General features: G+C 39.4%; 1 protein-coding gene across 1 annotated transcript; it reads right to left on the bottom strand.

Moving 5' to 3' along the window:
• Nucleotides 1–4,558: 4,558 nt before the first annotated feature.
• nek10 (NIMA-related kinase 10) lies at nt 4,559–18,392 on the bottom strand. Its single transcript, XM_085803538.1, has 34 exons — nt 18,311–18,392; nt 18,141–18,201; nt 17,879–18,015; nt 17,498–17,593; nt 17,340–17,424; nt 17,158–17,199; nt 16,989–17,067; nt 16,825–16,892; nt 15,859–15,938; nt 15,698–15,784; nt 15,079–15,303; nt 13,876–14,015; nt 13,347–13,408; nt 13,179–13,250; nt 13,012–13,076; nt 12,734–12,836; nt 12,435–12,563; nt 11,464–11,598; nt 11,336–11,384; nt 11,130–11,251; nt 9,721–9,823; nt 9,560–9,635; nt 8,164–8,293; nt 7,954–8,024; nt 7,488–7,689; nt 7,303–7,390; nt 7,126–7,200; nt 6,928–6,973; nt 6,714–6,751; nt 6,435–6,535; nt 6,151–6,261; nt 5,207–5,312; nt 4,935–4,978; nt 4,559–4,618 (listed from the first exon to the last, which is right to left on the bottom strand). Exons 1-34 carry the CDS (start codon nt 18,379–18,381, stop codon nt 4,559–4,561), a joined length of 3,159 nt encoding a protein of 1,052 aa, XP_085659664.1. The 5' UTR covers nt 18,382–18,392.
• Nucleotides 18,393–19,630: the final 1,238 nt, after the last annotated feature.

Below are 19,630 nucleotides of genomic sequence, written 5' to 3'. Positions count from 1 at the left end.
GAGACTTACTGTTAGCACCTGATGTGTCATTGTGCTGCATGTGTGTAAAAAGAAAAGGGAAATGTAAACGCATTAACAAAGTTCACAAACTGATGTAACAGAGCTGACGTAGAGAGTGACACATTTAAGACGAAATTGTTGCTCAATGGGCGTTGTTGACTCTTTCTGGAGTAGTTTTGTGTATTTTGCTGGAAACCTGCAGTATGAAACCACTGAAGTAAACTCGCACACTTCATGTTCTAGCTACAAAGTCTTAACCCCAGAATGTATATTTACAGATATTAACAGGGCTGGATGTTGTTTGAAATGTTTTAAGATTTTTTATACCTTACTTTGATGAGTACTGTACACACATGTTTACTATAAAAAAAAACTTTTTTTTTCATTAAAGTCAGTTTCTGAAATGCATCAGTGTTTGATGCCTTATCACAGATAGAGCTGTTAATGAAATTTGCCTATTAAATACAATGTATTGTAGAAATAATAATAATCATAATAATGCATACAATAGACATTTAAAGGTGACAATATGTTTTTTTTTTTAAAAAGCTGTAGGCAACAGGAGAAAAAGGATTATGGGAAATGTAGTCTGAGTGTTAGGGAAGCAGGTGGGTATATATATCTATCTATCTTTATAAAAAAAAAAATCAAAATACATTTGTGCCTCAAACGTTTACCTGCCATGAGAGAGAAGGACAGTAATTCTGCTGATGAGAACAAACCAGACAGTGAAATCTAATGGCTGGTCTGTGTCTGCTACTTTCTCCCTCTCTCGACTTGCTGACATTTTCCACATCTGTGAGTTTTACATATTTTGTAAATTTAACAGCCTGGAACAGTAAATGTTATCTTCCATATTCCAGTATGTACATATCTAAAGATCTGTCTTTTTTCATGGTGCATTCATTTGTGATATTCATTAACAGATCACTTTTCATCACATGCCTGTTTTACTTTGTTTTGTTGTTATTGTCGTTGTTGTTGTTGTTGTTGTTGCTCTATTAAAAAAGTCTTGTGTATCATTTTCTTTCTTTCTTTTTTGCTGTTTTATCTTTCTACTAGTGTTTCAGTTGTTTCTGAGGTGACACTGTTTCCTGTTTCGTGTCGTGAAGCCCTGAGGTTATTTTAGGTCAGCTCACTTAAAGTCTCAAAAGAAAGGCTCATAGCGCCCCCTGTGGATGGTCTGAGGTACTGCACTGCAGCACAGTTCAGTTCACATACAAACTGCTCCACTGACCCGAATTAACGAGGCAATACTGTAGCTCCATTTAAGACTTTTCCCTAGTGTGTTCGGTTGTTTCTCTCAGCACACATGATGAGTGTAGATGTGCAGTGTCAGCTCCCAGCGGTGATGACAGCACACATGTGTTAACACATCTGGATGGTGTGTGTTTCTGTTTCCACGCAGTAAAGAGGTGTCTCCTCTAAGCTTGAATTTTCTGAGTCACTCGGACCGACACTCCCCCTCAAGCTTCTGGTTATTATGAAATAAACTCTACGTGCAGATACAATGTGTGTCAAACATTTTGGCTTGTGACTCTTTACAAATATAAGCAGTAGCTAATGGCTGTTTTTGATGCCAGTATATCCACAAAATAATCATCCTCCCTCTGAACTGTTCACATCGTATCATCCACATCAAATTAATGTTTAAATCAGACTTCAATCTATTTAAACTCCAAACAGGTTAGCCAAGCATTTTATACACATAAAGATACAGTAATTTGAAAGAAAAGTCCCAAAATGCAACAAGAGATTTGCCCCCACCCTCAAATGCATCATGTGACCTCTGGGAGGAGGTTTGACCCAGACATTGGAAACCATTCGACTAAACAGTTTAACTGTATACATGTAGCTCCATACAAACCAGTTACAGTCTTGAAATATTGCGTAACTCTGGGTATTTTGCTTATAATACTTGTAGTGGAGTATTTTTCCACTGTTGCATTAGCGCCTATTAAACTAAATGTGAATCCTTCCTCCACCACATCCTGCTTCTCCTGCACGTTCAGGAAGAGCAGCTTGACTGACTTTTGTCATTCAAAACAATGAAAATAGAGATCACAGACTAATTCCTTCACATTGCACCACAGAGCACCAGAAATATACTGCCCGTCAGTCACCAGTTGGATTTAATAAGCTAATAGGTCAGAGCCTCCCATTGGATAATTACTGCATGGATGATTATGTTTCAGCTGGCAACAACTTATTTAACCCTAACTGATGCAGTCTCATTTAGAATCAGCCTTGACTGTCAGAAGTACAGTGAAATTACATTTATAAACAACCATGTTGGAAGACACAGCGAAGAAGACGTTAATCTGTTTCAGAAGGGTTAAATTATTGGCATCAAGCTAATGAAACATCTAAGGAGATTGCTGAGACTATTACTGTCCAACACATTATTACAAACCGGAACCATCATCTTCAAGGAAGAAATGTGGTCCAGTGACCACAGAGTCCAGACCTGAACCCCAATGTGAAGCTTTGAAAAATAAATGCAACTCTGGACGGAAATAAATATTGTGACATTGCAGAAGCTTATCGAAACGATGCCACAACAAATGTGTGCCGCGAGCCATCAATGACCTGCAGCTTTTTAAGTCCAATCTTATAATGTTTTTATTTAGAATGGCTTTGTTTTGACAGTGATGCTGTGACATCTGTGTGTGTGTTCTCTCCAAGTACTCCGGTTTTGGGAGTGTGAATGGTTGTCTGTCTGTATGGCCCTGTGATTGATGGATGACCTGTCCAGGGTGTACCCCACATCTCACCCTAAGTCAGCTGAGATAGCCTGCAGCTCCCCCGAGACCCTAGTGAGGATAACCGGTATTATTTGATAGTTGATTATTATTGATGGGGTACAATCTTTGTATATTTTGAACATAGGGGTTACATTATTATTGTTAGTTTTTGATTTCAGAAATGAGGCATAGTAACATAACAGTTTCCCACAGGATATTATGTCAGAGTTTGTCTCTGTTGTTTTATTCTGAAATCCCTGTCCTGTCTTCCTGTGATTACCTCATGTGTCTCACCTGTGTCTGACTGCTCCACCTGTGTCTCATTTCTCCCTCGTGTATATTACCTCAGTGTTTTCCCATTGCCCTTTTTTGGTTAGTCAGCGTTCCTCCCACGTGGTGCTCTGTATTCCTGCTCAGTGTTTCCTGTGTATTCTATTTCCCATAAGTTTAATAAATTATTTGTGTTCCACCATACTGTGTTGGTGTCTGCATCTGGGTCCACCTCCCTTGTAAATCCTGACAGACTGATAAAGTATTTTCTATTCTATTCTATTCTATATTATCTTCACTACATCAGCTTCATATCAGATCCCAGCTCGCTCACTCTCCCAGGGGATTGCTCACTGTTTAGATCAGTGTGACAAGTGGTTGCAAGTTTGCTGTTTTTAAAAGTGTTTATTGAAAACATCGCTTTGAGAGAGTTTGCTTTTCTTTATACAGATTATACTGACAGTTTCCTTTCGGATCAAAGTGCACAGAACAGCTTTTTCATCAGCTGCTTCAAAAATGTACAGAGAGTTACATACAACAAATATATTTCATTAATATTTTCAGCAGTGTTTCAGAGAGTAGTGTTCATGCAGTACGAGTGGGGAAACATTTTGACCTGATTTTCATGAGTGAGGAGGATTGATGGTGAATTGAGGTGGAGTCCTGGTTTCTTATCAGCTCTTTAAAGCAAAGTGAGTGAGGAAACTGGCTCACAGCCACCTGAATAACACACTCTTATAACAGTCAAACTGCTGAGTCTCCTAAACTCAGACAAACCTGAAAAAACAAAACACAAAGTTTTACACAAGCAGAGTGGCCAAAGCTCGCTGATAAAAACCAACCAAACACAAAAAACACTTTAGATAGTGGTAATGGAGTTTGCAGGCCAGTTGTAATGTGTCACACACTCACAGGTTTTGAGATCAGACATGTAACAATAACAGCATTTATAAAATATAAATTATCTTCAGTGTAAGGGTAATAAATAATCTTTGGTGATGAGCACAGTCATGTGACATTTGTACAAATAGTCAGTTCCTGAGAACCAGTGAGGAGGAGTGAGTGTGGTGACGGAAACATGTGGAAACATGTTACACCAGCTTTGTCTCAACAACAACCTGCCAAGCTGTCAACACATCACTACACACATGAGCACAGGCTCATATGTCAAACAAGTATGAATATAACATATAAAAAGTGATGATGAATGATACTTCAGCTGCTTCTGTGATTTAAGTCAGATGAATATGGATGACGGTCACCTCTTGTCTCCGTCATATCTTCTCACTGTGCCCCTAACATCAACACAAAACACATAAAAGACTGCGAACTATACCACAGCAGTTACATTTCAGTGTATGAGTTTCATGTGTTGTTTTTTCTTTTTCAGAAAATCCACAAGAATCTTTGTGTTTTCCCACACATCCCACTTTAACCCTACCCCACTAAACTGACTTCATTAATTCACAAGAATCTGTGAATGCTTAGATGAGCCTACAATTATTGCAATTAAAATGTGTTTTATTGTCCATGTGTTGAAATTCTCACCTGCTATTTGTTGCTTCATAGTAGCTGTTCTCCTCCAGCAGCTCCTCTATGATCCCCTGTGAAGGAACATTTGAACAGGACAGATTCAATAACCTTGAAGAGGAAATAAAAATATTTTATTCAGAACAATACAAGCAATTTGTATATTTATATCTATCTATCTATCTATCTATCTATCTATCTATCTATCTATCTATCTATCTATCTATCTATCTATCTATCTATCTATCTATCTATCTATCTATCTATCTATCTATCTATCTATCTATCTATCTATCCCAAAATGTTAAACTACTTTAATTTACCTTTAAAAAGAAAAAAGAGACTAAATAAAATTTTCAGATTTAAAAATTTTTTTACTATCTGACTGACCTGCAGCTGCTGATATGTCACCCCCTCTTTCAGACTCCCATCACCTGAGAAAAAGAAAAGTCACACACATCATCTAACAATGAATTTGCAAACATTTCAGGCAGGGGGCACCACTCTCAGCATGCCGCCTTCTCAGCAGTGGATCTGATGACGAGCTAGTAAATCATTGACAGGAATGAAGATCTCCTGTAAAAGCTAAGCAGCCTGCAGGGTGTCAGTGTCACTAACCGGATGTGCGGCGTGAAGCTGCAGTAACAGTGCTGTAACTCTACCTGTGGTGTCGGCGACAGGGGGGTCTCCTGTGATGTGCTGGATCAGAGGCCACCAGTCTGAACTGGCTGAGCCCGGTTCCATCAGTTCTGTGGAGGCCTGGAGCAGCTGCAGGGAACACAAGAGGGGGATTCTCTCTTTGCTTAGAAATGTGATTACACTGTATAAAAGATAAACTGGAGGCGAACTGGGCTTCTTCCTGTCAGAGTTCATGAAAGTTGACTTTGAGGATAAAATGAATTGCTTGATGAAATTTAGCCAATCGACTAACAGGGTTAAGAGAGTGCAGCGACGTGCCAGCAGCTCTGAGACACTGTAACCAGACACAGTGCAACATTCAACTAAATGCTAACATAAGCATGCACTCACAATGCTGACATGCTAATATTTAGTAGGCCTATACATTGTTTACCATCAGAGTTTAGCATATTGGCTAAAAACATACTAGCACTACAAGTACTGTGCGGATAATTGAAATTTTGACCTGTTGACAACTGCTGACAGTCTAACAGATGGGTGTAACAGTTCATCCTGATGTTAACATGAACATCTATGCAAATGTAATGGCAAAACATCCAGCAGCTGTCAAGACAGAGTTCACCCTGATGCACAAATGTGAACCCCAAGAAAAGTTGGATTCATCCTCTGAGAACTGTGAATGTTTGTACCAAATTCAGTCATGACGATCTATGATTGCTGTTGAGATATTTCAGTCTGGATCAAAGTGGGCCGACATTGCCATCCCTAGAGCCACGTGGCTGACGTGCCTGAAATTACAGGAAGTGAATTATTGTTGCCTACTCTGTGACCACACAATACGACCTCATTTATTCAGAGGAGCCTGGATACAAATGAAGATTTACCTGATGACCCAACCTAGCCTAGCTACCTGCTTTCTCCATTTTTCACTAAACATACCAGTGAATTGCAGGATAAAAGCACAAACCTTGCTGAGCTCCACTTTTAGGTTGTACGGGTCGCTCCCACAGAAGAAGAGAGATTTTTTAAATCTTTCAATAACCCGCCGTTTGATGTTGTGGTGCAGAGCCGGTGGAAGCTGGAGATGGAATTAAGATAATTCAGTTTAATAGCAACACATTTACAGTCACATGCAATCACTGATGTGAAGGTGGGTCAATGATAAAAACCAACAGATCATGATGAGCGATGGAACTACAGCGTTGAACTGAACTCTGTCGAGAGTAGACTCAACCAAATGTACAACCGTACTTGGGTTATGTAGATGATTTTGTGCAGCTGCACGAGGAGCCGCTGGCTGGGATCATCAATCTGTCTGAGCTTCTTCTGGGAGACACAGATCCCTGCTGACACTGAGATAAGATGGAAAACAAACACACTGACTGACGAAGGCTAAACAAACAGGACAGAAATAATTCATAAGAGGCATTTACAACATTCAGACTTTCAAAATGAGCTTTTATATAGCTTTACTTGTGTGTTCTACTTGTGTGCACATTGAGATTTAGAGACAGAAGTTTGAAGAACTACCTGGTCTTGGTCTCATCTTTGCTGCAGTCAAATCCCCACTGAGAGGAGTAAAGAGAGTCAGTAAACAGCTGCAGATTGGTTGCCTGTTGGTTTGTCTCTGGATAATTGTGCTTTTTTTTTTTTTTACATACATACTAAAAGAGAAGAATGTCCTACTAATTTCATCTTTACCACACCATGTGCAGATATAGATGATGCAATGTTTTCCACTTACTTTGATAGAAGTTGATCAGGTGTCTCACAGGCACTGGGTTTCAGTCCTTTCAGCAAAAACAGAGTGGAAAAACTTCAATAGGAACCAATAGCTTCAAAAAGAGCAGATATGTTTGTGTTGTTGTCAGTTTGCCTCTTATTTGAACATTTGTAAAAATGAAAATATGCTGCCCAACATGATGAATGATCCTGCACTGACCGTGGTGTTTTCCTACAGAGGCGGTCATGTTGTTTCTGGTATTGGGCAGTTCCGTGTCGTCATCTGAGGCAGCATCTGAACACACCACACACACATAGTTATTTATAATATGGTGTCATTTTCAATTTAAATCCCTCTGGTCATTGCTGAATCCTACACCGTATGAAACAGAGTCACCTTGACAGGTAACTCGCTCCCTGTGGTTGGACGTGCAGGCTGCAGGAGAGTGTGGAGTTGCACGTTCAGTTTCCATTAAAGGCTTTTCCTGAAATCATTACATCATATCATTCATTCAAACAGACAGTTTTTGTACCAATCAAAAGAGTCCTCTGGGAAATGCTGTCAGATTTACAGTACATTACCTGCATAGAGAGGCAGCAGGTCGTCCTGCTTTTGTGTTGCTCCAGGAAGTATCTCTGCGCTCGTTTCCTGTCCCTTTCTGCTCTTCTTTCCAGTGCATTCTGGGAGGTGTAGAGGCCGTCCATCAGCCTCATCATGAGGTCACAGATCCTGGAGCTGACGGCCACAATGTCCGGCCGCTGGTCTGCGTCTGGACTCAGACACCTGGTCCAACAGAGCGTTGTGTGAATTTTAATATGAATGGAAAGCAACGAAAACAGAAATAATATCAGAAAATAGATCAAATCTAAGACAATCATAGAGTGGTATCACACGCTGAGTTTGAACCAATAATGAATAATGATTAATGAGCCAATCATTGATCGTCAACAACTGCCAGTGAAATATTGGGGCAACATTTGTGTGTTGTTAAAGAACTAGTGAACTTACATGCACCAAGTATTGGTCATGTCAAAATGAAAGTCTTACCATCTTATCATGTCTGTCACTCTGTCTGAAAAAGCACCTTCTTCAATTGGCTCATAAACAGCCTCCACAATCTGCTAGCACAGAAGAGAAAGAAAAGAATCAATTACTCATGGACAGATGGAGAGAAAAAGGTTTGATGCTGGGAGTGAAATATGAGGTTTGTGTGTGTGTGTGTGTGTGTGTGTGTGTGTGTGTGTGTCTCTGTGTTGCCTTGCTGGCCAGTGACAGCATATTGGTGCTGTAGAACGGAGGCTGTAAAGTGGCCATCTGGTAGAGGATACAGCCTAAAGCCCAGATATCAGCTTTCTCTCCGTACGGCTCGTTCTTCACCACCTCTGGACTGAAGCACAACGCATAAACATGTATAAAGATTTACTTATGAGCTCCTGACTCTAACCTTAAATCACCGCTCCATACATGTGGGGGAAAAAAAACAAAAACATATCAAAGTGTTTGCCACAGGTGGTTGGTGGTGAAGCTGCAGGTTTTGACAGGGAGGAGGAATGTGTGGAGTAAAAAAGATGATATCTCTGGTTATATCTCTGTAACTCTTTTAACCCTAAACCCCAGTCTAAATAGTCCTTCGAAAAACATGCAAACCAGACAAAAAAATATCTTGTTAACACTTTATTTGAAGCCTATCTCTATAACGCATTATAACCATACTTATAATTAGTTATAATGCAGTTACAGCACTGTATAACTATAGTTATAAAGACTCATAAATGATCATAATGCTTTATAACAATAATCATAACACACTATAAAGCATTTTGTCATGACCTATAAGGTCAGGTATTATAATACGTTATAATTGTTAGTAACTCGCTGACAATGCCCACATCGATAATGCATTATAAATATGGTTATAATGTGTTATAATTGGCTTATAAATGTGTATAACTATCATTATAAACGCTCATAAATTATCACAAGGGTTTATAACAATAAGCATAACACATTATAGAGCATTTTATAATGGCTTATAAGGTCAAGTATTATAATAGAGTTATAATGCTCTATAATGTGTTATGCTTATTGTTATAAAGCCTTGTGATAATTTCTGAGTGTTTATAATGATAGTTATACACATTTATAAGCCAATTATAACACATTATAACTATATTTATAATGCATTATCGATGTGGGAATTGTCAGCGAGTTACTAACAATTATAACGTATTATAATACCTGACCTTATAGGTCATGATAAAATGCTTTATAGTGTGTTATGATTATTATTATAAAGCATTATGATCATTTATGAGTCTTTATAACTATAGTTATAACTGCATTATAACTCATTATAAGTATGGTTATAATGCGTTATTGAGATAGGCGTCAAATAAAGTGTTACCATCTTCAATCTCAAGGTGCACAACACCATCCAGTCTCTGCACTTATATAAAAGTCTTAAAACAAACAAAAAATAATAATAAAGGTGTTTTTATTCCCAAATGTGAGGAATCCCCATAATTTGACTGTGTGATGAATACACGGCTATAGGAACATAACCACTTTGAGCTGCAGAATATATTATTTTAGACTTTGATAACATTAGACAGCTTTGTTGTAACTGAAAAGCAACAGGTGTGGATTTCCTCACCAGGAGTAAAGGATGGTGCCCACCACTGACGTCAGCTTGCTGTTCTCCTGCTTCTGCTTAGCCAGGCCGAAGTCAGCTTCAAGTGGAGGAGAGACACGGGTTGAGGTGGGATTAGACAGGACAGGAAGTGACACCAATGGACTCAGTAAATACACACTCACTAATGGTGACTTTGTCCTTCTCCCCCAGCATGATGTTGTTAGGTGTGAGGTCACGGTGGACTATTCTCTTCTCCTTGTGCAGGTACCTCAGGGCCAGGCACATCTGAGGGGAGCGTGGAGAGGTTATATCAATTAGTGAGCTAATAAATTACTAAAACTTAGGGAGATGTTTCCATTCAGCCTTCTTAGCCAATGGAAATTATTTACATTCACACTTTTAGGCTTTCATCCAAAGCTACTGGCAGTGAGCACAGGACTATCCCAGGCTGAAATTCCTCAACTGTTGGAGAATTTGAAAAAAAAACAAAAAAAAAACACACACTCTGGAAAATGTGAGTTTGCTTTATTTCTACTACTGTGGCTCACAATGTTTTAATCGTATGTGTCCGTACTGGCCTGTCAGATGAGCTCTAGTACCCCTTCATGAACACCATCATGCTCCAAATTAAATATTAGACTAGATTTTGGATTCAATCAGGCTGGTGTCAGAGCAGAAGTAAGCGATCCGGTGGTTTTGGCTAACTTCCTGTCAGCTGATGGAGTTAGCAGTCCCCGCCCTCGTCCCTACGTCACCACATTCACGTGCATCCCTTGGCTGCACACACAGAGAGGACCGCCCCTTTATGCCGTTCTCTCTCCTCATTGGATAAAGGTTGTAGGATACAAGGAAAGTTTTCTCCTCGGCTCAGAGCAGAGCAGAGTGACTGACAGACCCGTGTTTGGGTCTGATCTTGCTGTCGGAAGATAGAACTATTTAAGACTTATATTAACACAAACATTCCGCTTACTTCTGCTTTAATGGTATTCACGGCTCATGTTTATGTCCATTTGTCCATATATATACAGTATATAATATGTAAGAATATGTGTGTGTGTTTATTTTATAATTTAAATTTGCTCCTGTCTGGGAATTAGTTTCATTGAAGTGTCAGTCAGATGTTGGTCAAAAGTCTGTTGAGCTTCCCATCAGTCCCTCCAGGGACAGTGACTAATGCATGTTCAAAGAGATAGTTCAACATTTTGGCAAACTGGTCCATTGCCATAATCTCTATAGTCTTAGGAGTAGGTTTGTTACCTTTAATTGATGGTGCAAGCGATTTTTAGATCGGCAGAGCAGAGCCACGAGCTGCTCAGAGCTACGCTATGAAGGCTAATGGAATTTCTTGGTTTCCCTCATCAAACTCATCAAATACACAATCCAACAACTCCAAAACACTCACGGGCCAATTTGCCAAAATGTTGAACTATCCCTTTAACGCCTGGCCATAAAATCTGTATGAACAGGTTTATGGTTACATAGCTAAACTTTGTCTTTTTGTCATGTGACAGCTGTATATTAATCTTGGTCAAAACACATGATGGGAAATCTACATTTGTATCAAACTAAGATTTATTTCTGCAGTCGTCACCTGTATGAATATATTCCAAATCCTGTCCTCTGTGATCTGCTGCTGCTTCTCCTTCAGAGAGTTAAAATGCTCAGCCAGTGGAACTCCCTCGATCAGCTCCATCACAATGTACAGCTTGTCACCTAAAATGGACAATATGAGGTAGTATTACCCTATCATTTTGATGTATTCCTTCTCACAGCCGCGTAAAAAGTGCTTATCCTCACCTTCCAAAAATGTCTTGTAATATTTGACAATGTTCGGGTGTATCATCTGGTGAGGAAGAACCAGGCAACATGTAAGTAATGCCAGTTGATCACATGTAATTAAATTGAACTGATGAAATATGTGGCTGCTCTTTGATGATGGTCAGCTCAGAGATGATCTTCTCCACGTTACTGTCTCTGGACCTCTTGTCTTTGCCAAAGACTGGGTTGTGCAGGTTCACCTCCTTCAGAGCCAGAAGGTTCTGTCCACTCTGCTTTCGGACCTGTGGTTGAGTAAATTCAGTGAAATCAGCACCTGAAGTACACATAGACGCTAAAATGACCTTGCTGCCTTTAGTTCTTATCTGTCTGGAGTTTAGTTTAATAAGTTTATTTGTATCAGGGACAATGTACAAAATAACATTAGTCTCGAAATGAGAAGAGATGCCTTGTACCAGATTTATCTTACTAGCTACTTTCCATCCATCGTCCCTGGGCAGGTAAGTAAAAACAATAGAAAGGTAAGAATTATCAATTTACATAGCGTTCTTTTTAGACTTCCCGGGAAAAAACATTGAAGTCTGTACAAAGTTTCAGATTAGTTGGAAGATTGTTCCATGATTTGACAGATTTAAAAGAAAAGACAGATTGAGCAAAGGCAGAGCTACGCTTAGGAATATTACAATCTCCACTAACCCTAACCCTAACCCATCTTAAAGCTCTGGTGGAATGCTCAGAACAGAGTTGAGTTTTTCAATGGGGGAGGGGCAACATTATGAATTATTTTGTACACTAAACGAATATCAGAATACATCATTAGATTATCAAAGCTAAGCATTTTATATTTGTTTAGTATTTCACAATGATGATACTGTCGTGACTTTCTGTCTAATATTTTCAGAGCTTGTTTGTGTAGTGACCTGGTGGGTTTCAGGACAGATGGACTTGTCTGAGACCAACAGGACATACAGTAATTACATGTGACAAAATCATGGCATTGAAATAAGTTTTCGTGGCTTCAACTGTTAATGAGTTCCTGATGTTTCTAAAATTTAACAAGTTATATTTCAGTGTGTGGCTCATTTTTTTGATGGTCATGATTGGAGGATGGTCATTGTACCTTGAAGACACTCCCAAATGCCCCGGTGCCCAGATGGTCCAGTACAGAGTAACCGTTGATGACTCTGAGGGGAGGTCTGTTCTGGTCCACAGCCTCTATGCTCTCTCTCAGATTGTCCAATTCGTCCTCCTGCATTAGAAAAACCCACAACACGCCGTCATTCTTTGAGCTACAGAAACTTCCACGTTAGCGTACAAAAGTTGTATTTATGATAATATAAGGCCATAATATATATTTTATTTTAGAGCCAAAAACCAGCTGAATAAACAGATGAATCCATATAGAAGCTGTTTTCTTACAGTGTAGAGTGAAACTTTGGTTTGCAGTCCCTCATAGGCCGTGAGGTCCCGCACATAGTGGCCAACATCAATAAACAGCTCAAAGAGGTCTGTGGGAAAGAGTCTGAAAAGGATAAAGGATTATGTAACAACAGTGGAGAACATTCGATGAGAGGGCAGATATCCAACAGAAGCTAGATTTGAATGATTTATGCCTAACTTGAATTTCAGGTCATATTCTCTTTTCTTTTCTTTCTAGAAGAAATATGTGTTTGAGCCTTATAATCATGGAGCATCACCTTTTGAACAGATGCCTGTGTCTTTCCACACTAAAGAGAAATCGCAGCGTCCGAAATGCATAGCACTGCCAACAAGCCAACAGATTTGCAGACAGTTTACATTCTGGAGATTAAAAATACTTTCATTAACACCATTATGTAATTGCATGCGCATGTATGCACCGTACCTGTAATGGTGTGATATTTGATCCGGAATATTGAGGTAAAATCAATTTTGCTATGATGTAGATCCCATTTTCCTTAGAAAAAGATGTAAAAATGTATCATGTTACATTATATATTTGTGTTATTTTACACTAATGTGGACTGTGCATATATTATAGACTTTCTCTTACCTGCACAATGTGGTGAGCAGATGTGTCGTCCAGACTGAGCTCTGTCAAAACTGTACAACATGCTAGAGAAGGGGATTAGACAGGATCTGACTTAATTTGAGAACTCATTCCTGTAACTTTCAAGACTCAGGCAGTCTGAGCAGCACTCTCTCTCCAAAACCAGAGTTACAGAACAAACACTGTTGACTTTGAAGTGTAAAATATAGTAGAGCTTCTTAAGGCACAAAGAGATTGAGCTGTGCTGAATTACAAAATGATAGACAGGTTTATATCAAAGGGAGTATTATTTTTACAGTGGTGTCTCTAGATTTCCAGAAACCGAGGATTTACAAGTACTTCCTCCTAAATCATAGACACAAGTCTGGTTTCAGTGGTCTGGATTTTCGCTGCAGGAAAAAGATGTTTACATTCTCAGTTGCTGATAAGACTGCCCCAAGGGAAGGGTTTTCTTTTACTGTGCAGTAGCCTTTACTGGTTGAGTCCTAACTCTAAAAGGATGTTTTGTGCAATGAGTTGTATCTTCTCTGACCTGACTGCAGGGCCTTGGTGTTGTCTACCTCCTCCTGCGGGCTGAGCTCCTCTTGAACGTGCTCTCTCTGGATGCGGCCGGCAGCGTTGGCGCTGGACAACGTCTCGATTGAGGAGCGATCGGAGACATACTGCCTGTCACTGTAAGAGTTCATTTGTATGTCACTGTGATAAATCCAGAAAGTATGTTGATGGTGTCTGCTCAATAAATGCAGAATACACAATGAGATGTTCAGATGATGAAAAACAGGTAGATTTGAAAGATCAATCGATTAGATTAGAGAGCCTTCAAAGATAACTGTACAAACTGCTGTAGAGATATGTGGGTCAAGCTCTACAAAGACTTTCCCATCATGTAACCAGCAGCATATTTTCCTTGGACCCTCCCTGCTTGGTAAACACCTATATCTTTCAAACTCCACACCCAAGTTTGATGCACGCCTTCTGCTATACATTTTTTTGTTTCCCAAGCCTGGATCTAAAGAAAAACACATATCAAATTGCATCATGGGAAATGTAGGACCAAGTGTTTTGCAGTGTTCTGACCACAATTTCTCAAACTCTGTTGGTCTGACATGATCATTACCAGTGTTGGGCACGTTACTTTTAAAAAGTAATTAGTTATAGTTAGTAACTGAATTACTACATTATCTAAGTAACTAATTACCAGGAAAAGTAACTATTTTGTTTCTTTTTTTTTTTTAAATAAAATGCTCATATATGTCAAATTACTTGGACTGCCCCCCAACCCCCCAACCATAACCCTAACCTCCTGTTTATAAACAGCTTTTTTCCGACTAGTAATGGACTGAAAAAAAAGTGTATATAACGTACACTTTAATGGGTGTATTACTTTGTGATGGGATGTCTTGAGCCAAGTAACGGCACATTTTATTGTCAGCAACGGTAACGGGGAAACAGTAACTCTTTGGATTACTCGTTACTGAAAGAAGTAGCGCTGTTAGTAAAGCTGAGCTGTTATTTTATAACGCTGTTATTCCCATCACTGATCATTATTTGTTCATGTGTTTTTTGTGAATTGTAATACCAAATCACTGCCTTGTCCAAAGATCACTTCAACAGTGTTAAACTTAAAGGTTTTTAGTAGAAGCACCTTTCTTAGTCAGTAAAAGAGAGGCTGCTTTAACAACTGGAAAGAGAGGATGTAACATAAAACTCCAAAACACTGAGGAGCTTCGAGGACCTGTTGAGCAGCCAAAGCAGCTGCTGCACCCCACCCCAGCTCCGGATCTCTGCCCTGGTGTCGGGATCCTCGCAGAGCTGGACCAGGACCCAGACCAGGCTCCACAGCAGCTTCAGGTGCTGACCGTGCAGCTGGCTCAGCAGCACCGGCAGCCCCTCCAGCTCCCTCACCTGTTCCCTCACCTGCCGCACCGGGGACAGGAGCCTCAGCAGCTCTGCACTGATCCTGAAGGGAATAAAAGGTTCAACCCTTTATATCATGTACGTCATATGAATATTAATTGACATTTTGAGTGGTTATCACAACTTAATATGTTTTTCGGCATCAATGTTATCAGCTTTTAACATTTTGGCCTCATCTCCACCACCTGAATCACTGCCATGTCTTCAATTGTCCTATAAAACTAATTTTTACTCGTTTTTTGTTACAGCCTTAAATAAATGTTTTCATTACATTTTATGAGTCTAGCCTTGATTTTTTTTTCCCCCCAATGTTTTATGGCTCTGCTCTACCGACTCTAAAGGATAAAGGAGGGTTCCCACAAATAACCACAACAACCTTGGCATAACACTTTTATCTGACAGCCTGACAACACATCAACAGATACGTGGCCTCTGACCTTTTAGACAGCAGGTCATATTCCTGCAGTATGATGAGAAGGTTCTCCACTATTGGCAGCTCCCCGATCTCCTCCTTGCATTCTGGGCTTTAGACAAGAAGGGCTTGCAACAGATTAAATCATAAATGTATTTAGCGCATTAAATGAACTATACTAGTTACCTTTCTGCCAAAGAGCTGAGTGCCAGCAGGGCTCCCACCAGCACACTGCTGTCTGTAGTGGAGAGGAGCTTCACCAGGGTCTAGAAATGGTAGACTTTATTAGAGCCTCAATTATATGAGGAGGAAATATAAAAGAATGTGTGAGTATTGAGAAACTCAGTGAACCCTCAGCTCAGTAAATATTATTGCCAAAATCTGTGGAAGCAGCATTGTACTGACAATTTTGCAAATTGAGCTACAATTGACCTGAAAAGGGTTTTAAGAGGCTGTAAATCTTTTAGGGATTCAATTCAGTGATTAAGAAAAATTATGTCATGATCTGTCAGTCAGAATGATCAAATCAATCAATCAACCATCAATGTAACCATCAATCAATCAAAATGATTAATCCTCTGTGGAGCATGAATGTTCTCAATATATTGAAACACAATCTTCTCGATAAATTTTGGTATTACTTGAGTTATTTTATTCCTAAAGATGACACCAGAGGAAAATCCAGAGGTCGACTCCTAAACCGGACATAACAATAATCCACTGTAGATTCAAATGACATGCAGGAGATTTTAGGTTATGTGCTGCATGAGCAGAAAGCCTGTCTCAAGTGCTAAATAAACCTATTTTATTCTATTTTATCTATCTATTTATTCCATATTATCTTGACTTACTGCTATGTGCTGCTTATGAATGGGAGTGCCCCAGACTAAAAAATGTTGTCTATTCATTATACATGACAACAAAGTTAAAGCTATCTTATCTTAAAATACATTAAATAGGAATAAACTATGTCTAGTAAGTAGAATATAAAATTTACTTTTAATTTGAAATAATTGGAAAATCCAAATTATATATAAGACCCTGATTTAGTCCAAAAACATTAAATATTATATATCCAGAATGTTATGAGTGCCCGAGTGATTTCATGTGATGGCACAAACTCAAAGACGAGCTTATCAGCACTTATCTTACCTTGTGAGCACCACTCGCAGTGACCCAGGCCCTTTGACTCTCAGCAGCAGACAGCTTCTGAAACATGTCTGCAGAGCAATCAACAACAAAGCCAGCCATGATAAGGACAAGACGCACAATTCATCTGAGTTGCTCTGTGATATTTCCCCTCGGGCTATACTCACAGGTCATTGTGACCAGCTTCTGCACAGAGAAGGCCTGTTCGCCACAAGACATGTACATGGTGGTGACGGACTCCATATACTTGAAGACAAACAGAGCAGGGATGAAGAGGCTGATATCAGATGTGACAAAATGCCGCCTGTTTAGGTGTGGGATAATAAGAGTTTTTACCTTGGCAAGTGAACTGACGCCCTGGAGCTGATGGAAAATTCTCTAAGAGGGGAAACAGTTAAAAGAGGCAGTTACTGTTTGCTGAACCAATGCACTAAATGAAGAAGTATTTATACAATATGTCATAATCAGTGCTAAAATAGCATCCAGAGGGAGAACTGAAAAGATTCATCACGTTGTACCTGATGGTGAGGATCTCTGATCAACAACCGTAGGCAGATTAAAACCCTAAGGGCTGGTTCAGGTGTTGCATGGTCAATCCAGTCACTACAAAAAGAGAGGCTATTGTTTATGGCTTGTGTTATACAAGGGCAGAAATTCTACCTCCAGGACATTTTACCTGCACAGTCGGTTCTTGACCAGAGACACAAGGATGTCAGAGAAGAGTTTATGCAGCGGGTGGCCACTGAAGCATCTTTGGTCTCGGTATGTTTTGCTGAAAAAAGGTAATGATGCATAAGAATGAATGACAACCACCACACCACTATAAATACAGCTCATGACCTTTCCCCCAAAGTTACTGAATGTGACATCTTAGCCCATCAAGTTAAACATTTATCTTATATTACATGCATAACATAACACAGGTTGCAAAATAGTCAGTCCCATCTATCCCAATGTTTTTGGGACTTAAAGCAGAAGCAAGCGACACAACATTCATGTGTGTCCGTCTTTTTTCAGAACATACTATGAAGATTGGACATAAACTTGAAAGGTAAACCTGAATTTTTCCAGTTCAGATGCTTCCCCGCTGAGGTCGCTCTCACTCCTGTGTCTGTGGGCATCTTTTTGATGATGCAGGCCTTGTGATCTGCCGGCTCCACTGCTGCGTGCCTTACTGTGACTCAGCACAGCCACCTGCATCACAAGGATTCTCATGCTACAATATATACACAAACCTGAAGAAATATGAGCTGGTGTGTATCGTTATCATAATGTCTAGACACGCTGCCTCAGAATGGCGTCACCCTGTTGTTGTTCACCTCTTGTCTGGGGCTGGTTTTGGCAAGCAGGGACTGAAGCCTCCTGAGATCATGAGATGCCCTAGAACACAGGCTTATCAGGTGATTTTTTTTTGTCATTTTAGGAAAATACATTTAAAATTGTGTAACAGACTATACAGCTTACGAAGCAGATAGCCCAGCTTGCTTACTTGCTCTGGATTCCTGTGGACTTCAGAGGTAATCTTTCTCCTTGTCTCACTTTTTTAACTGGGTTGGACATTTTCAGCAGTCCCCTTTTCCAAACCTGTAGTTCAACTTGAGCAGTAGGAGAAGAGACACTCAGATCGTTTACTTGAAGTAAAAGTAGCACTCAGTAAGTTCATCAGCACCAATGCTTAAATGCACCATCACTGAAAGTACTAGCATTTAAATTAAAAATAAGTAAGCTTAGCAAGAATTTTGCATTTCCCACCCACAACAGCAACCAGAGACCACTCAAATCACTCAACCTTAACTGGCTCATTTTACCTGATGGCCCAATTTACCTGATGTCACCCTACCTATGCAGAATGGTGTATTGTTATTGTTGTAGGCATTGCAGCTAGAAAATATGAAGCTAATTATAATGACTATGCATAGGGCTGGGTTGTTTATGGATTTCTCCTAAGGATAAATAAAGTTTTAATCTAACCTTATAAGATAAGACAAATAAGATGACCCTTTAAATTTAAAGGGTTGCAGCAGCAGACAATAGCAAAGAAGAGAGTGTCCTAGGACAGGTAATAAATTGTAGATAGCAGTAAAAAAGAAAGCAGTAGGCTATTTGTAGTAGAGTATGATTAAGATTATGATTTTGACAAAATAATGAATAAGAAGAAATATAAATAACACATTTGAACTATGTTTATTTATTATAATGCATAATAAATGTATTCGCTTATTTGACATTTTAGCTTGTCTAGCAGTAGCCAGTCATTTAAAAATCTTTCTAAAAAATACAGCCAGTGATCTGTATCATATTATGTTTACCTAAAAAAAAAAAAAAAAAGCAGATGACCTAGTTTACACAAGTGAAGTCTCTTACCCGTTCTCTAGCATCGTGAAATATATGAGTTTCTTCTTTAAATAGCCCTGGTCAGTGATACAGTCCACGCAGTTTTAATTCGTAAAACAGCACACGCTCTTATATTAAGTAAAAAGGGAACAATAATGTGGAAATGTAGCTACTTCGTTTTTTATCAAATACAGGTGAGCAGTTGCTGCTGAGTCTTTGTTGCCATGGCTACAACCGACGCTATTCGCATTCCGTCACCGAGTCTTTTGAGACCACACACACACACACACACACACACACACACACACACACACACACACACACACACACACACACACACACACACACACACACACACACACACAAATAATCTAAATATAATGTAAATAAGATAAACTGACTTATTTAACAAGTGCTACGTGAGTAAATCTTTTTACAACCTTTGTTATTTTAATAAACTGTATGGTCGTTGAGG

The sequence above is a fragment of the Trachurus japonicus genome, chromosome 16 (genome assembly GCF_045865225.1).
Source record: "Trachurus japonicus isolate A0001 chromosome 16, Traja_1.0".
NCBI classification, from domain to species: domain Eukaryota; kingdom Metazoa; phylum Chordata; class Actinopteri; order Carangiformes; family Carangidae; genus Trachurus; species Trachurus japonicus.
Note: the sequence above shows the minus strand (reverse complement) of the source record. Positions and strands in the feature narration are given on the sequence as shown.